Source organism: Mobula birostris, chromosome 4 (assembly GCF_030028105.1).
Source record: "Mobula birostris isolate sMobBir1 chromosome 4, sMobBir1.hap1, whole genome shotgun sequence".
NCBI lineage: Eukaryota > Metazoa > Chordata > Chondrichthyes > Myliobatiformes > Myliobatidae > Mobula > Mobula birostris.
Window position 1 is genome coordinate 51,889,707 of NC_092373.1, and position 23,725 is coordinate 51,913,431.

At 38.6% G+C, this 23,725-nt stretch overlaps 1 protein-coding gene across 10 annotated transcripts in view; it reads right to left on the reverse strand.

Annotated features, from left to right (window-relative positions):
* LOC140196330 (inactive N-acetylated-alpha-linked acidic dipeptidase-like protein 2) overlaps nucleotides 1–23,725 on the reverse strand; it is a 993,804-nt gene that overhangs the window by 389,883 nt on the left and 580,196 nt on the right. For all 10 annotated transcript variants that reach the window (XM_072255337.1, XM_072255335.1, XM_072255333.1 and 7 more), the window contains one exon: nucleotides 16,149–16,299. In XM_072255337.1, the coding sequence (XP_072111438.1) occupies nucleotides 16,149–16,299 (151 nt within the window). The remainder of the gene's footprint in view (nucleotides 1–16,148; nucleotides 16,300–23,725) is intronic.

The window sequence follows — 23,725 nt, forward strand, 5'->3', positions numbered from 1 at the left end:
GGATTAAGAGCCTAAAGAAACATTAGACTCTGGGCCTATTGAACTTCATTATCCTCAATATTATTTATGTCCAAAAATTTCTATTATTTAAAAAGAAATTTTTCTGTTTCAAAGAGAATGATTTGGTAAACGCACAAGAATTCCGCCAAATGCTTAACGTCAGGATTCACATAAGAAGTGTCGACAGGGTATTCAGAAGGTGTTTACTTGTTTAATTTCTACCCCAAAATGAGCATGCCAGTGTCTGTGCCTGTGATAAAAGAACTCTGTTTTTATATTTTGCAAATTAAAGATTAGGAATATTAGTTACTGTTAATTAGTATAGATAAATTATGAAGGTAAACATTCCATTTGATCTTGTGAAATTGCCAGCCTACAAAGTTGCTCGAGGACGACAATTTTCTTTCATACAGTAACAGAGTTTTGCGGCACTTCTGAGGTATGTCGCAGACTATCTTAAACGCCTCCAACCACCACTGGGAATATAATTCAAAACCTGTACACCTTCTGGCCAACCACCACTACTCAACACACTTCTATTATAACTCTCCACCCCCAGAGCAACATCTGACAAGTTCATTACTTCCCCAACCATTTAACTAAGTGGACTGCCACCACTGTAACTATCGACTGCACTCAGCAACAGCACTTTCTGACTAGCTAGCCTGCCTTCTCTGACCCTTTCCCAAGAACTGACTGAAGCTTTTTTTCCAGTTGCAGAGCCTATCACTCAAAATAGCAAATCAAATATCAATGCCAAACAACCATCGCAAGTCCAAACTAGCAGAATTAAGCCATTCAGCCCATCAAGTCTGCTGCACCATTCAATCGTAGCTGACTTAGTCCCCCTCTCAACTCCATTCTCATGCCTTCTCCCCGTAACTTTTCACACCTTTTCTAATCAAGAACCTATCAACCTCAGCTTTAAATATATCTAATCACTTGGCCTCCACAGCCATCCATGGCAATGAATTTCTTCGATTTACCACCCTCTGGCTAAATAAATTTTTCTTCATTTCTGTTCTAAAGGGATATGCCTCTATTCTGAGGCTGAACCAAAGTGCATGACCATACGCTTCCCTACACTGTATTCCATCTTCAACTTATTTGCCCATTCTCCTAATCTGTCCAAGTCCTTCCACAGACTCTGTTTCCTCCCCCTATCTTTGTATCATCCGCAAGCTTTGCCACAAATATCATAAATTCCAGCTTCCAAATCATTGACTTATAACATGAGGAAAGCAGTCGCAACACTGACCCATGTGGAAAAATAGTCAACCAGGAAAGGCCCCCTTTATTCCCACTCTTTGCCTCCTGCCAAGCAGCCAATTTTCAATCCATGCTAATATCTTTCCTGTAATACGATGGGCTCTTATCTTGTTTAACCGCCTCATTGTGCAGCACCTTGTCAAAGGCCTTTATGAAAATCGAAGTAAACAACATTCACTGATTCTCCTTTGTCTATCTATCCTGTTTGGTATTTTCTCCAAAAATCTCAACAAATATGTCAGGCAAGATTTCCCCTAAAGGAAGCATTCTAACTTCGGTCTATTTTATCATGTGCCTCCAAGTACCCTGAAACCTCATCATTAATTATGGACTTCAATATCTCCCCAACCACTGAAGTCAGGCTACTTGGCCTATAATTTTCCATCTTTTGCCTCCCTCCCTTCTTAAGGAGTGGAGTGACATATGTAATTTTCCATTCCGGTACCTAGTGATTCTTTAAAGACCACTACTAACGCCTCAACAATCTCTCTGGTTATCTCTTTTAGAAACCTGGAGTGTAGCCCATCTGGTCCAGGTGATTTCTCCACCTTCAGTCCTTTCAGCTGCCCAAGCACCTTCTCCTTAGTAATTGCAACTACACTCACTTCTGCCCCCTGACACTGTTTGAATTTTTGGCATACTGTTCGTGTCTTACACAACAAAAACTAACACAAAGTACTCATTAAGTTTGTCTGCCATTTCTTTGTTCCCCATTATTATCCTTTCAGCATCATTTTCCAGTGATCTGATATCCACTCTCACCTCTCTTTTACTGTTTCATATTATTGGCTAGCTTACCTTCACACCTCCTCTGATACCTCTCTTCTAAGTATCCCTTTTCTTTGTAAGCTCACAATGCTTACTGTAATCAATCAAAGGATAGGCCTCGCATATGCAAGAAAAAGTTAATAAGCTCAAAATTTATTGATGCACTGCTAAATTAAATGCTTGATGACCCACATAACCTGCCCGGTTAATGTGCTTCAGATGAAATTTTGAAGATTCAGCTCTCAGTTCTCTTTCATTTTCTGCAACTTTTTGCAAGGTGTTTGGTCACTAGTAGTAAGAGCTTCATAACAGCTAGGTCTCCATGGAATTGTTTCTTTTGAAGATATATTTTATTTTTAAAATTCTGAGTTTTCTCTGCAGAACCATTATGTTAAATAAGCAATTGAACATATGGTGGTGAAGTATAATTATTTTATTCATTATTTTGCAATTAAATTAGAAGGAACAATCATAGACTGGGGAAGTTAAACAATAAGAACTGAATACATAGTAAAAGCACAAAATATTATATTTAAATCATTAAAGTCTGCTGAACTGCCACTATTTTTGAGAACATTTTACATTAATAGTTTATCGCCTGATAAAAAATCGAATTAGCAAAGACAAATAAAAGAAAAAGGAAAAACATTCATTTGTAAAAAGAGTGATAAAGAATGGAGACAAAGTAGGTCAGTGGAACAAACAGAAATGAAGATTTTGTTGTGAGTAACATTATGGAATTTTAAATAATTTTATCTTGATCACTGCATCAGAAGCATATTAATTTCTTCCAGCAAGCAGAACTCCCATGGGAAACTGTCTTGCTTATCAAATATGCTCCTGAGATGGAGCTGGTGCCAACACATGACAAGGTGAGCAAATATTTCGGCCCAACAGACATTCTTACTTTCAATCCACTTCCTCCCCTTTTTAAAAAACTGATTTTTTAAAATTCCTAAAACACTAGATTTAATATTCATCCTAATCCAAATAATATCTAGAACAACAAAAAGATTGCGCATCATATTTCTCTCCTGGGATATTAAATGTAAGTATCATCTACAGGTCAATCTGACATCAGAACCATTAAAAGATATACATGCCAAATGACCAATTAAAGACAATAGGAAAATCTTCTAGAAAATTTAAATTACAATCTAAAATAAACTAACAATAGGAATTATTCTGAAACTGAATATATTAACATCAATGCTTTGGAATAATAAAATTAGAATTCTTCACTTTTATCAAGCAGTATGGAACAATTGCCATTAATTGGCAGAATGAACAATAAGCTATGTGTTCCGCTGTTGCACTGTGGCGGTGAGTTTGTTGCCACAAAGGTGTACCTGCATAAACATACACACCCCAAAGTAAATTACCAAGCATGGTTAGTCAGCATGGGTACAGAGCCTTTTGCAAAAGTAATATAATTGAACTTTTAGTTTCTAGTGAGTTCCATTCCTACTTCTCACCTCACCCACATAAAATAGGCATTTAACTTAAAATGGAAACACAGTACAAAAATACTTTTGAAGAACATTAAGTTTAATATTTATTTGCAATTTGTTACCTATAGTAATTTGTGGCATTTGAGGACATGCACCTTAATAGATTTAATATTTTCTGAAATACTTACAGACTTTATAACTATATAGAAATAATTTCCCTACAGAATCCAGCTAGTTTGGCTTACTGGAACATACTTTTCATGTGTCTATTTCTTGCAATGACTTGTGCACTTTGGAAAAGCCAACTGTGAACTTCTTGCATCTGCATATATTAAACAAGAATCATTTTTAAAGTACCACACACTTGCACTCTTAAAGATCAGTTGCCCACTAAATCCTAACACTACTGAAATTCAATGTAACACACATAAAAGTTGCTGGTGAACGCAGCAGGCCAGGCAGCATCTCTAGGAAGAGGTACAGTCGTCTGCAGATTTCCTCGTGTTTGCGTTTTGGAATTCAATGTGCAGTTTTTGGAGCATCAAAACAAGCTGTGGATCAACAGGTAAGGAAGCAGATATCTCATATCACTAAAATAGGCAGGAGATCATTGTGGGGGACATGGATTTCCACAGCGAGGCCATTCACAGAAAAGGGTGCCTGAAGCCATCAGGAGAAAAAACAGTGTGTTGGGTAAAAGATGGCTAAAGCAATTGATGACTGCATTGACAGGCTGGTGCCAGACAACAGATTACAGTAGGACATGAAAGGTCACGGTTAGTAAAAACAGTTAGAGTTCTCTACTATCAACATGTAATATTAATACACTCACAAACATTACTCTAACAAGTACTCACAATATGCATACACGCATGTCTATTCAACCATGGCAGGCATATAACATAAGCATGTTGCAACATAATAACCTTCTTCATCTTTTCATGAAAGGGTATCAAAGTTTGAAAGTACATTTATTATCAAAGTATTTGTGTAGTATACAATCCTGAAATTTGTCTTCCCACAGGCAGCCACAAACAAACACCATAGAACCTGCTTAAAGAAAAACCCCACACAGTAAAGGCCATCAAATACCCAACGGGCAAAAAAAAGAGCAAATAGTGTGAACAATAAAAAGCAAGTGAATATCACAGAGAACATTAAACATCAAACCACAGTGTCCCCGAAAGAGAATCCATGCTCACGAGCAGCCGAGGTGAGTGCAGCCAGTCCAGTCGCCCAGTCAATCAGTTCAGCGCTGCTTCAATGGCTGCAGGCCACAGCCACAGAGTCAGTTCCGCGTCAAAGCACCTCGGTCAAATGGCGCAAATAGTAAAAAAAGAGTTAACAAAAACATAAACTGCAGAGTCACCAAAACTAAGCCACAGCTATGCACTTGAGGACATTAAACATAAAACTGTAGCGTCCACAGAAGCGAGCTCCAGCCAATAGCCACCAAGGAATTGAACCTTCAGGATTAGAAATTGAAGTGTCATGTCCAAGACTCCTGCTCCTTCCACCGGCCGCAGCGAGAGAGAGACCGATCAAACACAGGCAGACAGCGCTGAACACCTATTTGTTTTCCATTCTTGTCCTCGTCAATTTTTATCTGACTCAATGCTATAATCAGTGTGGAGTAATTAGATTAGATTATGAGGACACTCAGTCCTTGTTTATTGTCATTTAGAAATGCATGTATTAAAAGATGATACAATGTTCCTCCAGAAAGATATCACAGAAACACAGGACAAACCAAGACTAAAACTGACAAAACCACATAATTATAACATATAGTTACAACAGTGCAAAGCAATACCGTAATTTGATAAAGAGCAGACCATGGGCACAGTAAAAAAAAGTCTCAAGTCCCGATAGCCCCATCATCTCACGCAGGCAGTAGAAGGGAGAAACTCTCCCTGCCATGAACTCCAAGCGCTGCAAACTTGCCGATGCATTGGAAGCACTCGACCGCAGCCGACTCTGAGTCCGTCCGAAAACTTCGAGCCTCTGACCAGCTCTCCGACACTGAGCACCGAGCACCATCTCTGCTGAGTGCTTCGACCCCACCTCAGCCGCCGAGCAAGAAGCAAAGCTGAGGACTCGGGGCTTTCCCCTCCAGAGATTCTGGATCACACAGTAGCAGTGGCAGCGCAGCCGGCATTTCAGAAGTTTCACAGATGTTCTTCCGTGCTCTCACATCTGTCTCCATCTTAACAGATGACAGGTATCATTCACACGAGTGGCCGCTGCAAGCTGCGTCGCGTCGCCATCTTCTACTCCCTCCTGGAGCCAAGCATGGGTTCATGATCCGCCATAAGAAATTGATGGCTGACCTTTCATCCTTGCTGAATCCCTCAGGAGATCGCAAAAGCACCAGATTGTTTAGTCGGCTCAAAATATATTCGTAAAATGCAATCGACTGCAGTTTATCGCTATATTTAGAAGAAGAAGAGTATCTAGTAGTTCTGTGAGCCATTGGACGCTGTGTCCATATTGCTGGGTAGCACACAATTATGGATGTGCTGACAGACTTGCCAATTTAGTGTGGAGGAAAATTAGTGATAAGGGCTTCAATGGGGACGAGTGGAGTAATTATCAGTGAGGATGATGATTCTGTGTTGTACAACTTCATGACTTTATGAAGAAAAGGCCTTGCAGAGCCTGAAGCCCATCTTTTCTAGGATGCACAGAGATAAGTGGGGTTGAGCTGCTGCTTCCAGGTCCACAAATGAAACCTGATTTCTCGTGATGTTTGCGTGAGATTTACACATTCTCCCAGTAATATGGGCTTCTTCTTGGTGCTCTAATTTACTCCTGTATCTCAAAAACATGTGGGTTGGTAAATGACTCTAGTGTGTTGTGAGTGGGGAACCTTGGGGGAGCTAATGGTAACTTGGAAAGATTAAAATGGAACCGCTGTATGATTGGGGTAAATGGGTTCTTGATGGTCAACGTGGAGTCATTTTGTGTGCTGCATGACTCCAGGATTGAAGCAGGAAACTGCTGGTATCACTGGCAGCTGTACAGTTTCTTACTTGGCTGCAATCACAGACATAGAATAGCTGAATCCATTCAATCTATGAAATCTATCGAGGAAGCTCAGTCCTCTGACTATTTCATTTCTGCCATGAGCTTCAAGGCTGTGTTGACACAGCCATCTGTCCCTTAGCAGGACAGCTGGGATATCAATGAGTCCATGAATGACAGCACGGCATTCCCACCACTAATACTCACAGTGGCCAATAAGCCAAACTCCCTGAATTGCAGACAGACATGAAACAAAAGAGAAATAGATGCAGGAGTACTCCATTCGGCCACTCCTGTCTGCTGCGCTATTAATAGAACAGTGACTTTTCGTTTACTTTAGGGCTACTTTCCTTCCTCCATGTTTTAATATGTACAATCTATCTCTCTGGTACTCATAAGCCAAGGGACCAGTTTTCTGAGAGAGCATCTGGACAGCAGCTTGGCTCCAACTATAGGAAAGCAGCGGTAAGACTGGTTACAGCTGAGCATGCCACTGAAAGATAAATCACAGCATTCAGAAACAATTTTGAAATGTATGCCACCAGATCATACCAGCATTCTGAGATGGCAGCAAAGGTGCTTGCAGAAGGGCGATTAGTGAATTAGAAACATAGAAAACCTGTAGCACAATACAGGCCCTTCGGCCCACAAAGCTGTACCGAACATGTCCTTACCTGAGAAATTATCTAGAGTTACCCAGAGCCCTCTATTTTTCTGAGCTCTATATACCTGTCCAGGAGTCTCTTAAAAGACCCTATCGTATCCGCCTCCACCACCGTCACCAGCAGCCCCATTCCACACACTCACCACTCTCTGCATAAAAAACTTAACCCTGATATCTCCTCTGTACCTACTTCCAAGCACATTAAAACTGTGCCCTCTCGTGCTAGCCATTTCAGCCCTGGGAAAAAGCCTCTGACTATCCACATGATCAATGCCTCTCATCATCTTATGCACCTCTATCAGGTCACCTCTCAACCTCCATTGCTCCAAGGAAAAAAGGCCCAGTTCACTCAACCTATTTCCATAAGGCATGCTCCCCAATCCAGGCAACATCCTTGTAAATCTCCTCTGCACCTTTTCTCTAGTTTCCACATCCTTCCTGTAGTGAGGCGACCAGAACTGAGTGCAGTACTTCAAGTGGGGTCTGACCAGGGTCCTATATAGCTGCAACATTACCTCTCGGCTCCTGAACTCAGTCCCACGATTGATGAAGGCCAATGCACTATATGCTTTCTTAACCATATAATAATTCTTAATTATTATGTACAGTTATTTTTGATTAGATTTTGCATCTTGAAATCCTTCTGGGTCTCATTATTTGTGTGGAAAGAGAGCTCAAGACTATCAGTAACAAAGGGGGTGCAAAAAGAAAGCTGGATATTAGCTGCTCTTTATTCGGTGTTGGGTGTTCTTGGGAGGTTAGGTTTGCCACTTAATCCTGTTTGAAATTGTGTCTAATGATGAGGGAAATCTGACACTGCCTGCACAGAGTAGTCCTAACATAATGAATGTGCTAGTACAAAGAAAAAAGAAGATACTTTTTAGTATTGACATTCTATTACCTTGAATCTGTTCTGCGAGTGTTAATATATGCAATGGTCAAGTCGTGAATGTCAAGGGGAAATGACATTTGATGGTGAGAATGCAGAACCGATAAAGGCATGGTGGGAGCTTGTCATCAATAACTTGAAATACAAATGGGGTCAGCATCTTGCTGTATTTGGACAACTCTCTTGGTACATTTGGGTAATAGAGTGAATCAAGAGTTGCCAGGCACATGCAGATAGTTCTTTCAAAAAGGATATCACACCTTAACCGATTTGTTACATCCTTCCTATAACTGGACTTTATGTCCCAGTAGCTCAGTAGCAATGAATTGTTTCATAATTTAAGGGTAGAACAGCAGTGTTATGGTTAGTGCAACACTATTACAACACCAGCAACCCAGGCTCGAGTCCACCGCTGTCTGTAAGGAGTTGGTATGTTCTCCTGTGATCATTGTGTGTTGGTGGATTAATTGGTCACATGGGTGTAATTGGGTGGCACGGGCTCGTTGAGTCTGATAAATAAAACAATGACTTAAGTAAGGCAGAGTTCAGAACCTTAGGAATCCACTAATTAGAGGGGTAATTGATAAATTCATGGCCTAAGGTAGAAGCAGTCAATTTTAGAAAACCTAGCACATTCATTTTTCAACATAGTAGTAGTCATAGTCATAGCCATAGTCATACTTTATTGATCCCCGGAGAAATTGGTTTTCATTACAGTTGCACCATAAATAATAAATAGTAATCAAACCATAAATAGTTAAATAGTAATATGTAAATTATGCCAGTAAATTATGAAATAAGTCCAGGACCAGCCTATCGGCTCAGGACTTATTTCATAATTTCCCCTCCTTTCCCCATATGGGGAAATAATTTCCCCATATTTTAACATAGTCCCCTCCTACATTTACACACTTAGTCCAGCAGCCGTGGAGCATATGGATCCCTTCTTTGTCAATGTCGGCGTCTTGGACCTCCAGAAAGTGGTCCACAGCAGGGGTGATTGATATGTTCGTGGCCTAAGGTAGAAGGAGATGAGTTATTAACTTCAAACTTCTGCATAATCACTCCAAGAGTTTAACTGCACATGCATGTAACAAGAGCTGTACAACTCATCTCTTTCTACCTTAGGCTCTCGTTACATGCACGTGCAGTTCTACTCCTGGAGTAATTATGCAGAAAGTTTGAATCTGGAAGGACTGATCTAAGTGAGGTTAGCTGGCAACCAATGTGTTGATCACAAAGCGGGAATGTAAATCACACGGAAGTCCAGCCTTTCAAATTATAAACAGAAAATTAACATAGAATTAAAATAAAGTAGGATCAACTGATGTTTAGGAATACAAACTAAGGTTTTAAGCACAAAATGGAAATGTAATTACAGTTAAATTGCTGGAGGTGTTGCAATGAAGCTCTGATTAGCCATTTTTCCAATGAACTACTTAATTTTCTTTAAATATTACATGAACACAGTATCACCAAGGAGCTATTCACCCAGGCAAAAACAACTGCAAAATACAGCAGTTTCACCTATGTTTAAATGAAGGTTGTTAACATTTTGAGGGGTTGATTTAGTGTGTCTCCTGCATTCATTTAGATGACTGACACTCCAATTCATTATAGCACTGTTGTTATGTACCCTGTAATGGGTTAAAGAACCAGCAGAAATGGAACACACCTGGAGTCTGGTTTTGCTGTTTACTAACACTATTTTTATTAGTAACTACACAATACAGTAATATATAACCAGATAAATCGAACAGGTTAGCAAAGTTTATGCATATATAGGTGTGGAAATACAAAACTCAAACTTCTTCACACTTAGGTGGTAACTGATACAGTCTTACGATGGTAGGTAAGAAAAGTTCAGTCCAGATGCACAGGTTAATTAATGCAAAATGTTTGTAATGCAAAGGCAAATGTTGTGAGAAGGCAATTACGTCGATATTCCACAGATTCCACGACAGCAATACAAGGTAACAATAGTAGTAGGTTTTATCTGCGAAGTTGTTCCACTCCACACACGAAATATCACCGACAGTGATCTTTAACGAATATCCTTTCAACACAAGTGGTACCACCCCCGAATTCAGCTACGGGACATCTCACACTGGTGGCCACAGGATACTCCAACAGAATCCACATATGGATTATCACCAACAGTAGCTTATCACAAAGGGGAGCCTCTTCAAGGAAACCACCACCCAGGCAAGGGTCGACACACCGGTAGATTCCACAAGGTTACCCCAAACACACAACGTAGTAGCCACTTATCCAATTCCACGACATACAAAATAACGCCAACAGTGATTTGCCACAGGAGTGCCTTTCTTCAGTGAACTATCACACCTAGACAAAGGGTAAACACACAAGTGGTATTCTCAAAGGTTTTCCCTTCACCAGAGAACCCACTCCTGTGGATTAACTAAATGACAATCACACTTTCGTAGTTGAATGGAAAAAAACTCACCCTCACGGGCTACTTAGAGAGAGAGTCCAAACAGTGATCTCTTTGTCATTAGGTTTCTTCTGTTTCAAACCTATCTCTCCTTTCTTCTCTTGAACTTGTTCTAGTTGCAGAAAACTTGTGAGAGTCATTTATCAATACTCAGGATCGATCTCAACTCACCCCTTTTGGGTTACTGAAAGTTTAAACCAGCGACCAACTCACTGGTGTCTTCCATTGACTGAATCCATCTTGACTCTAACTGTGTGTGTCTGCGTGTCCTTGTATATTCAAAACAAGCTGCAGAGAAACCATAACATTGATTGTCCATCAAATCACTCCACCTCTCTCTCTCTCTCTCTAGAACAGCTCAAACAGTGTCCAAAAGTCAGTCTCATTCTCCTGACGTTTTAAAGTGACAGTCCACAGAAAATATGAACCCTCGGGGTACATAACACTGTCTATACAGATAATTTTGTTTGTACAAACATGCATGCACATAGGTGCACACAGACATATAAACATTAACACATACATGCATACATTTATAACTTTAAGTGATAACTGTACAACATATCCTCTAGTACTTTAAGTAATTTCATGTTGCAGTGTAAAAATAGAAAGAAAATAATTAATAAAGGTAACTGTTATGTTTTGTAATTTCAAAGGAAGACATGGGAGTCCAAAATGCGAGTCTAACTTCGACTATACTTTAAGTGAGGCATGCACGTATTACTGGTAGGGTGACAACATACGCAATTAATGTATTTTCAAATATAACCCATAATTATTTAAAAGAGCAAGAATGCTTAATCAAACAATATATATACAAGATTACTCAAATATTGCTAAACTGTCAATACACAACCCTCCAACCTGCACAACCCTCCAACCTGCTTAGCTATAAACTCCAACTCAATAGAGAATGCATCTCAACAACATACACAGTATACTATATTATACAACGACTACATACAGACATCCACAGCATAGTAAGTTTTAAATTGTCCCATTAAGTCCTAAAGATGTAATTGCTGTGGAGGATTTCTTACTCTGGTGGGATAACATCTTCCCTAACAAGGGAGGTCACTCTGCTTGGCCTGTGAAAACAATCTCAGGTTTTAGTGCCTTCTCCATGGTGATTGTAGGAATTGACTGAGACTGCCAGAACTGGTTCTAGCAGCTCTGGAACTACCCTTCTCCTTTCTTTTTCCTTCCCTTTTTCTTCTTTCTAGGATGTGCATCTTGACCTTGGGAAGGTGCATTTGGTTCACTGGAGTATTCCCTTATTAATCCTTCTATTGCTCCCTTTATGATCTGATCTCTCCTCCAGGTTTCCTCATCCATAACATCATCTGTCGAATCCTCTATTTTCATATCTCTATCGACTCCTCTCTTTTTGGACTTCCATTCATCCAGCTGGACTATGATCTTTGTATCTACTTTTACAAACAGCTATTTTGTCTCCTATTTGAAGTTCATGCAATAACGTTAATGCACATAGAGTAGATACTGATTCTTTATACTAACAAAAGCCAAATGTGCAACTTCCCTGAAGCTCCTCGAACTCTCTCTCAGATTTAGACAAAGCCATATTTTGCAAGTAATGGTCTGATTAACATATCAGAAGCTTTCTCAGATATGTTGTCTACAAAAACTGTTGTAGTAAGACCACTGCTTTCGTTACTTTCAAGATTCTTCTGGACAGCATTGTCCTTCCTTGGTCCAATATGCATTCCACCAGAGTTCATGGTGGTTGGCATGGCGACAGTTGTGGCATTATCCAGTACGTTTCATAATTCACTTTCAATTGACTTTATTGTCGAGGATGTGGCATGCAAATGGTGGATGGATCTCCAATCAAATTGTAGTTATCTCAGCCACTCGCATCCCCAGGATGCTGGTGCTCCTGTTTTTACCACATACGAGCGCAATGTGGCTTGTTGGTTATTGTATTTACTGTTACCAATGCCGTTCCCACAGGAGTTATCTTTTCTCCAATATAAGTTCATAGCTGAGTACCTGCAGGCTTCAGTTTGGTACCTTTACAAAGCTGTTCAAACTCATTTTGTGGAAAGAATGAAACAGCTGAGCCAGTATCCAGTTCTAGTTTAATTAATTTGCCATTCACTTTTGGCATAAGCCATTTTGCTCATTTATTCTTAATTTTAACACTAAATCTCAAAGTTGCACAATCCTGTGTCCGTCCTATCATTATCAGATTTTTCATCAACATCATGCAGATTAGTACTCTCTATCAAACTGCAACTTGACTTTTCAGCTTTTGCTCCTTGCTGAGCAGTCCATTTATTTTAGTCTGCCCAACGTGCCCCTTGCACGTGTCCTACTTAGGTGCATTTCTGCAACTTTCACCTTTAAACCTGCGTTAGTCTGGTGTATGTGAGCCCCTGCCACAACAGTAACACACTTTGTTTGCGCAGGCTGGTTTCTGTGTAGACACTGCAATTTTATTCACGTTCACTTTCATTCCTGACTGCAACTCAATTGCATCACCGTCTGAGGTTTCCATTGAAACAGCGATTCCAACTTCTCTTTAAAAAGTGAGCTGTGCTTCAGTTAGGAGCAAATTTTGGATGTTTTCTTGTAAGATTTCACAAACTAAGCAATCTCTTGGTGCATCATTAAGATCATTACTAAACTGACAATGCTCTGACAACCTCTTCAATTCAGCCACATACACTGAAATTGGCTCCCTTTCTTTTTCTGCTTATGAAGCCCAATGCGTTCTGCAATCAACAATGGCTTGGTTCTAATTGTTCCTGCATTTCTTTGACAATTTCAACAAAGCTTACTTCTGCTGGTTTTGGTGGAACAGTTAAACTTTGAAGCAAACTGTATACCTTTAAATGAAATACACGGAGAAAAATTGGTAAACAACAGGAATTCTGCAGATGCTGGAAATTCAAGCAACACACATAAAAGTTGCTGGTGAACGCAGCAGGCCAGGCTGCATCTCTAGGAAGAGGTACAGTCTATGTTTCAGGCCGAGACCCTTCGTCAGGACTAACTGAAGGAAGAGTGAGTCCTGACGAAGGGTCTCGGCCTGAAACGTCGACTGCACCTCTTCCTAGAGATGCTGCCTGGCCTGCTGCATTCACCAGCAACTTTTATGTGTGTTGCCTGAGAAAAACTGGTACTTGTTTCTCATTGGCTACAAAATACCGTTGCTTCAAAATACTGTTGAATTAGCTCAGTATATATAAGCCAGTTACCCATCGTGTAATTAAATATGTCAATCTTTCCAACACAGCCAGCCATTTCTGCTTTTTTTAATGATTATTATCACCCGATACTCTCTCTTTATGAACCCACAAATTCTTCCGTTTATTGCATTTTCTTAACTCAACTGCTGGACTGCAATTTTTTACTCACTGTTCCTCACTGAATTTCTGTTTTAGTTCGAACGTCTTGCTGCGCTTCAACAGGTCAGTAGCCATCTTGGGTTCATTTTAAACATATCTCGTCACCAGTGTTATGTTTTATAACTTCAAAACATGGTTAATTCAATGGAAGACATGGGAGTCCAAAATGTGGGTAAAACTTCAAGCTTACTTTGAGTAGGGTGTGTACATATCACCTGGTAGTGTGATTTACATATGCAATTAATGTATTTTTACACATAACCCATAATTAATTATTTAAATGAACAAGGATGCTTGTTAACCAATACATATGCAAGATCACTCAAATATTGCCGAATTATCAAACACACAACAGTAACCACTTGTGATATGGAACATATCTTAAATATATCTACACCAAATGTGAGTAAGAACAGTAAAACTCCAGTAGTCCACTATCCAAAAATGTGGTAATCCCTATGGTTTGGCTTTAGCTCACCAACTAATGTTTACTCTATTCACTTTCTGCCATCTGGGGCCCCAGTTCCTAATCCCATTCCACTCACCAAGGCCCAAATCTCATGTTTCCTTGATTTTCAAATTTATGCATACCATTGACAGGTGCTTAAGACACCTGTACATTACAAGATAATTTTCTCTTCAGGCTGGCTTTTCGTAACAGCATCTCGCTACCCCTATTCTCTGGTTCATTCCACAGAACCTCACAATATTTTCACTTTAGAAAACTGCAATCAGATCTGTTTTCTTCATCCTTTCAGCACTTGAAAACTTATTCCAATGTATTAAGTATTTCAACATAGAAATTAATGTACTCGATACTCCACTGCAATAATAGCTAGGACTTTCCTCAGAACCTCTCCCATTTCAACATATGAGAAGTGGTCTGTGGAAATGAAAACAGCAGTTCAGAGGAAACTTCTGGAGATTATACTTTAACCTTTCCAGAGCTTATACTTTAACCTCTTCAGAACACCTTGTACTGTGCGTGTGCAACTTGCCTATAGCAATTATTCTTGTGCTCTCCCAGAACAACAGTACTGAAAGTTTAACAGAATGAGTCAACTGACAAAGACTAAACAAAAAAAAAATCAAACATTAATCCCAAGTACCTTGACATCAGTTCTATAAAGGCTCCTTTAATTGGATAATCAGACAATGTTTTTAAAAAGTATACTTTTCATTAACAGAAGGTGTATATATGTGTGTATGTATATACAGCAGCATGGGAGTGTAGTGGTTGGCACAACACCTTGCAGTAAAAGCAACTTAGCGTCAATTCCCACCACCACCTATAAGGAGTTTGTATGTTCTCCCTGAGACCTCGTGGGTTTCCTCCCACAATCCAAAGACACACCTGTTGGTAGGTTAATTGTTCACTGTAAACTGTTCAGATTAAATCAGGGTATTCCTGGGTAGCGTGTCGTGAAGGGCCAGAGAGGCTGGGCCTATTCCTTGCTGTATCTCAATAAAAAAATATATATCTACCCTCTGCTTTATATATAGGATAAATCTCCAATAAAGACTATTGACTCTAAGCTGCAGAAATATAACTGAAGTACTGGCCATACCGAAATACGTTATAGATTATTTCATGTAAGAATATTTCCTAATAGATTATCAGAGAAGTATTTAACAATATATACATGAAGAAAGTTGATGGGTCAAAATACTAAAATATTCAGTACAATTATTCAGGAACACACTGTGCTGTTCTTTCACTTTAGGGAAAATGATTCAAATGCAATTCACCCTATGTAGATGTCAATTTACGGCTGTGAGCATCCTAAGAAATGAGTAGTTTGGAGAATCAGCTTATACTTTATGCAAGAACAGAGAACAGAATGAAATAATTTAGCAATAATTGGCTCCAAACAACCTTGAGTTCAGCTAGGGAAAGGCAATGTCACAAAGACTTGATATAGTCTGTGTTTTAAATCTGGTATTAGTAGTACAATAATACTCGAGAGAGAAAGCTTTGGCCTATATCAGTCGTGTATCTGCACATGACTTCAGCTGACACAGAAGAGCAAATTGGAAGCTTATTCAATTTATATAACAATGGCAACATTAACCTCTCTATTCAAGGGCACTAAACAATTGTTGTAAACCAATGGTTGTAACAGAGGCAAATGATTTGCTGTTTCTAGGGCTTTATGTGCAGATATTCAAAATATTTGCCAAAAGGCAGCTGGTATGTCAGTTTTCCTTATAGCTGTTATATTTTGCCAAGAAATACAAGGAATCCTCTTTTACTTACCAACACTGGGATATCCTGGAGTAGATGGATCTCCTCCAGGGTTTAGAGAAAGCCAAAATGTTTCATTGCCAATCTTCTCCCTTTGGGGTAAATCACAGGGATCGATGTAGACCAAAGCTCCCCCAAAACCAGCCTCCAACAGCAAAGACAGCTGCAAGTGTTAGAAAGCAAAAATTGATTAATCAAAGACTCAAAATCCTTCAGTTAGTGCAGTACAGCTAAAAACATAATAATCAGTGTTTGATGATCTCCACCAAGTACTCCAATTTGAAATCCAATTTTATGATAATCCAGGTCATCCTTGCATCTCAACCATATATTCTAAGGGTGTTGTAATGAAAATTACTTTACTCTTATCATGAATCATACAAAACCATTTGGAAAAATATTCACCATATTCAGTATAATGACCTAATATAGTGCTGTTTATTTATTTTTTAATGTGTCTTTAGTAAACAGTGTAATTAATGGTCTTGGAGATGGGTTCAGGAAGGCCAAATATCAATTGTCTATTTAATATATCCAAAATTGTTTGTCATATCCAGTTAGTTATAGCGAAACAAGCTTCACTTGAAGTTGTTTGCCTATGAAAATAATTACACGTATGACTGCAGTGTATATTAAACCTCTGACTTAGCTTTTAACATCACTCTCAGTATTATTTCTGACATATGCAACACTTAAACCATTTGGTAATTTTTATTTGTTTTATTCATGATGATGATAATACCATAAAATCTAGTTAGACACGTTATAGGCTAGACTTGGACACAATCACTCCAGAATGTTTACAACTGGAATTAGTGGAGTAGAACATTTAACAAGATTTATTGTGGAAAATGGAATCCTTAATAATACTTAAATCAGAGTTAAATAATTTTTACAAAGCAATAAACTTTAAAAAGGTAGAACTGAATTTTGAAATTCTGAATTCCTACAATATCTGTTTTGACATGTACTTCATTCACGTTCTTCTGGAAATTCAACAATGATCATAATTTGAGGTAATGCTGAAGGACTTATTGCGATCAAGTTAAAGATTAAATTGAAGACAATTTTATTGTCTTCTTCTTGGAATAGATTTTCTGCATAAAAGCAGATCTATGATAATGGATTAAGTAACTAATAACGTATCTTTCATGAAATCCATTTACATGCTAGGATTAGAAGTGATTGTCAATACTTCTGAAATCAATTAATTACATGAGATTTTACCATTTTAATCCTTGGATAAAATAGCTCTCCAAGAAACAAGATCTGGTGATGAGAATGACAAGTCAAACTCTAACCCTCTAGTCAACTAGGCCAGAGAATAAGAGAATACTTTGGTATGATGGGATGAGAATTACCTCATACAAATATTGCAAGCCTTAAAATATCATTTCACAGTCAGAGTGTGAAGATAACTGAAAGCAAAACCAAAATATACTGCAAAAGAATTTTGACTATTTCCAGTAAGAGAACAGAACATTATTTCTCCAAAAGACAAACTAATTCAGATTTCCAGCATCTGCAGTAAGAATTAGAAAAAGGTAAAATCACCCAGTGTATCATGCAGAATCTGTGAAAACAGTATTTTCAAAGCTAACATTCAACATTAACAAACTTTTATATTGTCAAAAAGCTTTGATACTTTAATATCAACTTTAAAAATCTTGATATTTTAGTGCCTTACTGGCAAAGGTTATTTGGTTCATAACCCAGAGAAACATGAAACAATTATGTTGCTGTGGGCCACACCTCTGTGGGAAATCGAGAAACACAAGAATAAGAGCAGCACATCCAGCCTTTAAACATTGATCTGCTAATTAGTTAGTTTATGTTTCATCTGCAATTAGTTTCAGAACAAAATTTAATTGTCTCGATTCTGAATTTTCAATTGGTATAATTCCAAAAAGTTCATAGAGATGGAAGTATCTTGTGCTGGACTCCTGGGAGATGTAATGGTTCCTCTCTGTCTATCATCAATTGACTCTCAATACTTCTATCCACATAAATCAATTCCCTTTGGCTAGGTAATATTCCAATGAATCTGCACTATACCTCAGAATGCCTTCTCATCAGTAGCAGGTGCCAGAGGATTCCCAGACAGCAACCAGAAATATAAAATACTAAATACAAATTTGACTCAAGTAATATATAGATGGCCAAATGAAGATTTGGAAGGAGAGATGCTAATAAGGGGAAGATTAAAACATTCCAACAAAATATGTTAAAATTTTTCCCTTTTTAATGTTTACAATGCTAAATAACTTCCAAAAGCTACTAAGCAGCCATTCTCAATGATCAAAGTTCAAAGTAAATTTACTATCAAAGTACAAATATCTCACCATATACTACCTTGATAATTTGTTTTCCAGCGGGCATACTTAGTAAATCCAAGAAAGAATCAATGAAAGACCGCACCCATCAGGGTGGACAAACAACCAGTGTGCAAAAGACAACAAACTGTGCAAAGACAAAAAGAAACAAATAATAATAATAAATAAACAAGCAATAAATATCGAGAACATGAGATGTAGAGCCATTGAAAGTGTTTACGTGTTGTGGAACAATCCCGTGACGGGGCAAGTGAATTTGAGTGAAGTTGTCCCCTCTGGTTCAAAAACCTGGTGGTGGTGGAGCAACAACTGTTCCTGAAGTTGGTGGTGACAGTCCAGAGGATCCTGTAACCTTTGCCCTGATGGCAGCAGTGAGAAGAGAGTACGATCTGGGTGGTGAGGACCTCTGACAATGCATGCTGCTTTCCTGCAACAGCACTCTGTGTAGATGTGCTCAATGGAGGGGAGGACATTACCCGTGATGGACTGGGCTGGATTCCCTACTTTTTGTATGATTTTCCTTTCAAGCGCATTGGTGTTTCCATTCAGGCTGTGATGCAACCGGTCAATATACTCTCCACCATACCTCTAGAAGTTTATCAAAATATTCGATATCATGCTGAATCTGCACAGATTTCTAAGGAAGTACAGGTGCTGCCATGTTTTCTTCGATGATCAGATGGAATGCAGCACGGGGAAGTGCATTGTCATGTACACTGGTGGAAGGAGTAAAGCCTAGACTATTTTCTAAACGAGGAGCAAATTCATAAACTGGAGGTGTAAAGGGACTTAGAAGTGTTAGTACTAGTGCAGTTTTCCCTACAGGTCAACTTGCAGCTTGAGTCATTGGTAAGGAAGATAAATTCAATACTAGCATTCACTTCAAGAGGAATAGAATTTAAGAACAACAATGTCATGCTGAGGCTTTATAAGGCATTGGGCTGTACATATTTGGAGTATTGTGAGCAGTCTTGGGTCTCATATCCGAGGAGGATACACTGGCATTGGAGAGGGGCCAGAGGAAGTTTATAAGAACGATTCCCAGGAATGAGAGAATTAACACAGAAAGAGAATTTTATGGTGTTGGGCTTGTACTCACTGAAGTTTAGAAGAATGAGGGGAGACCTCATTCCAAATACTGAAAAATCTAAACAGCGTGGATGTACAGAGGATGGTCTCAAAAGTGGGAGAGTGTAGGATCAAAGGGCACAGCCTCAGAATATAAGGAAATCCTTTTAGAACAAAGAAGAGTAGAGTAGTGAATCTGGGGAATTCACCGCCACTGACAGAAGTGGAAGTAAGATCATTTTGGTACCTCCATAAGTGGAGGTTGATATAGCACAACTTAATTAGTAAGGGTGCCAAGTGTTACAGGGAGAGGGCAGGAAAATTGGGTTGAGAGGAAAAATAAATCAGAATCAACCATGATTGAATGGCGGAGCAGACTCAATGGGCCAAATTGCCAAATTCTGCTCCAATAGTCTGATTATGCTGTTGTCATATCTTGAATCTGTTCCTAAATTTTGAATGCACTAATTTGGAATTTTTGCATAATGGATAAATAGTGAGGAAAAAAAGTTATTTTATGCCTCTTTACAACTATCATTGAACAGAGTCTTGGCAAAAGCTATTAAAGCAGAATCTTGAGGAATGACAACTTCCATAATTTTGTATTTAGATGTTCAAAGGAAGCCTTAGAATTAGAAATACTAACCAAATTAATGCATCATAACTGTGATTATTAATGCAAATTCCAGGTCCTTATTTCAGATGAGCTGTTAAACTAAGACCTGATCTGAGGATAGCAATGAATATTTTTAAAAATCCCGCTGGAATAGTTGGCAGGTTCACTCAGTATCCTTCAACATTCTCAATAATTATTGCAATCTGAATGTTGCAATGAAAGACTAAAAACAGTTATCTCTGAAATCTCCCCACCATGCTTGTCTGTATAACAGCTGCTATGCTTCAGTAAAATTTATTAGATGAAAAATACATTAAAATTATTCCATGGATATGAATAGCATTCTAATAATATATGTGCCTTACTTCTGTGGCATGACAATTTTCACTACTAGGGTATTATAATAAATATAATTTAAATGTATTTCTGCCAATTGTACTCCCTGTAAGTCAGAGGTTTAATATTTTTTAATGGTTGAGCAGCTCTTTTAGGATTTACATAGTACTATTCTAGCATAAATGTGTGGATTTTAAGTCTCAGTAAAACTGGATCGGTTTGCAATGAATCTCAGCACAAATGTATTGAAGGTTCTCAGTAATGCTATTACTCATTATAAACTTGAGGTGCAAATAAAGCATGGGATAGAATGTGGAGGGGAAGTGGTATATGAGTGTAATGTTCTAGGTTAATCAGACCCAACAATTCAAGTGCCCAGGAGATGTGTCAATAAGTGTACAAGCACAACAAAGTAACTTAAGCCTAATTTATTAATATAACATAGAAAGTACAAATAAACCACTCAAAATACTACATAGCAAGTCACAAAGATTTCTGGGCTCATGATTCCTTCACTATTTGGTTGTTGCTGTCGGGAGATTTCAATTTCCAGCTCATGAAACCACCCCTGGGTCTCAGGCACCGATCACAATCCTGATCCCGGTTGGTCCAAAGAAAATTTAAAAATCAGCCCAGTATATCCACAAGCTTTATAAGCACAGAGTAACCACATCAATCTCTTTGTTCTTTTGTCCTTATGCCACTTACACAGTCATTTTTTTCAAATGCAATGCACGCTCATTGCAGAGACTCATAAATCAATTAAACAATTTAATGGTCTCTCTTTGTTCATTAGTCTCCCAATGTCGGACACGCTACATTCCTTGGGCTTACAAAGGACATTAAGGTTTACACATATAAGCAATAAGCCAGAATCTAGACAGACATTCTCAGTGTTTACTCACTAACAGACACATAGTCACTAATAGTGTTTACTCACTAACAGACACATAGTCACTAATAGTGTTTACTCACTAACAGACACATAGTCACTAATAGTGTTTACTCACTAACAGATACATATTCACTAATAGTGTTTACTCACTAACAGACACATATTCACTAACATTGACAGTCTACAGACCTCACATGCTATGACATAACAAAGGGTTAAGTGTCGTTTCACCTGACAGACATTCAATGTCTTTCAAAATCTAATATTCCACCATGAGCAATGAAAAAAATACTGTCGGTAAATTTTACATCTTAAATGTATTTTTGCTTAGTTTTTTAAAAATTCATTCCATTTACATGCTTACAATGGCTATATGCTAGAGAGCTTGATTCTTTGATAGAAAGTGTATGATTTAGTTAAATATATGCATTAGAAATTATGCTGTGGAAAGTAATTTGGTTACACAGTTTTGGGATTGATAGAGAAAAGATCCATTCCAGGTTCAACGTCTTCCTGGAACGGATCATAAGTGTTGCCCTTGAAGATCATGTGGGCACAGTCAGCATCGGAGGGAGGAACATCACAAATCCAAGATTTGCTGACGACATTGATGAACTTGCAGGAAAAGCGGACGAACTGACCAACCTGGTCAGCCATCTTGACAGGGCCTCCACAAAGTTTGGAATGGAAATAAGTGCCAAGAAAACCAATCTCATGGCAAATGCCAATGGTGCCATCACAACAGACATCTCAGTCCATGGTCAGAAACTTGAGACAGTGCAGCAGTTCGAATACCTGGGGGCAATCATCAGCGATGAAGGATCAAGACGAAAACTGACAAGAACTGCATAGACAATGACTGCACTATCCAAACTCAAGAGAATATGGAGGGACAGCAACATCACCATGAAGTACAAGATCAGACTCCTGCGTGCATTGGTATTCTCCATCTTCCTGTACGCATGTGAGACATAGACCCTCACAGCAGAGCCACAGAGGAAGATACAGGCATTGGAAATGAGATGCTATCGCAACATCTTGGGCATCTCGTACTTGGACCACATCACAAATGAGCAAGTCCGCAAGACCATCCAGCACCATGTTGGCCCTCATGAAGATCTCACAATGGTGAAGAAAAGAAAGCTGAGATGGTACGGCCAGGTAACAAGATCCAGTGGCCTTGCAAAGACTGTACTACAAGGAACTCTGGAGAGGAAAAGAAGGAGAGGTAGACAGTGGAAAAGATGGATGGACAACATTAAAGAATGGACAGGGAAAACATTTGCAGTGACCCAGGCTCTGGCACACAACCGTGACAGATGGAAGAGACTGGTGCAAAGCTTGTCATGATGGCACCCTGATGACTCCACCAGGAGTTAAGGGCACAAGGCAAGGCAAGGCAAGAGAAAAGATATTGAAGGACAAGCGATGTTTTAAATATAATTAGATAAAAAATATTTCCAACATCACATTTCAACACAAGAATACAAATAGAAAAATATATTTTTTCATTAAAAAAATCACATACTTACTACTGAATATGTCTTACTTAAGCATGCGTAGCAAACATTTTTCAATTTCCACTAGTCACTTACCATAACAGCAACTACATTCTGAATGACCCCAAGTTGTTATTAACTAAATAATCAAAGATTTTCTTTCAATACGATCACATCTCTATTTCAGCAGCAGAGAAATACATTGTGGATGACATGGTCTAACAACGTAATCCTTATAAAGTGATTTTTCATCAAATTCATCAGCAGCAACATCACAGGTTTACAACTGTACAATTCCAATTACAACTTTACCATGTTTTCTATTAATTCCTCCCTTTTAAATTCCATTTACAAGATTATCATGTATGCCTGTCAGATTCTACTCACAGGCATTGGTAGAAAGTCTGAAAAAAAGCTACAAACAGCTGTTTACAAAGCTTAATGTCATGTTTTCAGCAACTTCGCAGAAATCAAAAGTACAATTACTCAATTCCAAAAGATATATTACAGAATCACAGAAAAATAACTAAACTCAATGAAGCAATTTGGCCCATCAATTATATGCATGTTAGGAAAGAGCTGCCTAACCTAATACTTTCCATGGCAAGATTTGCTGCCCTGCAAGTAATGGTTCTTCAAGGACAGATCCTAGTTCGTTTTAAGTGTGTTAAGGGTATCTAATTTTTACACCCACTCAAGGAATGAGTTTCAGGCTTCTTGCCACCTTCTAAATGAAAACCATTTTAACTCATTCCTCCTCTAATCTTTCTACCAAATGATTTAAATCTATATCCATTGGCTTCTGACCCATTTGAATTAGGTGTTTCCTATTTATTCTATTT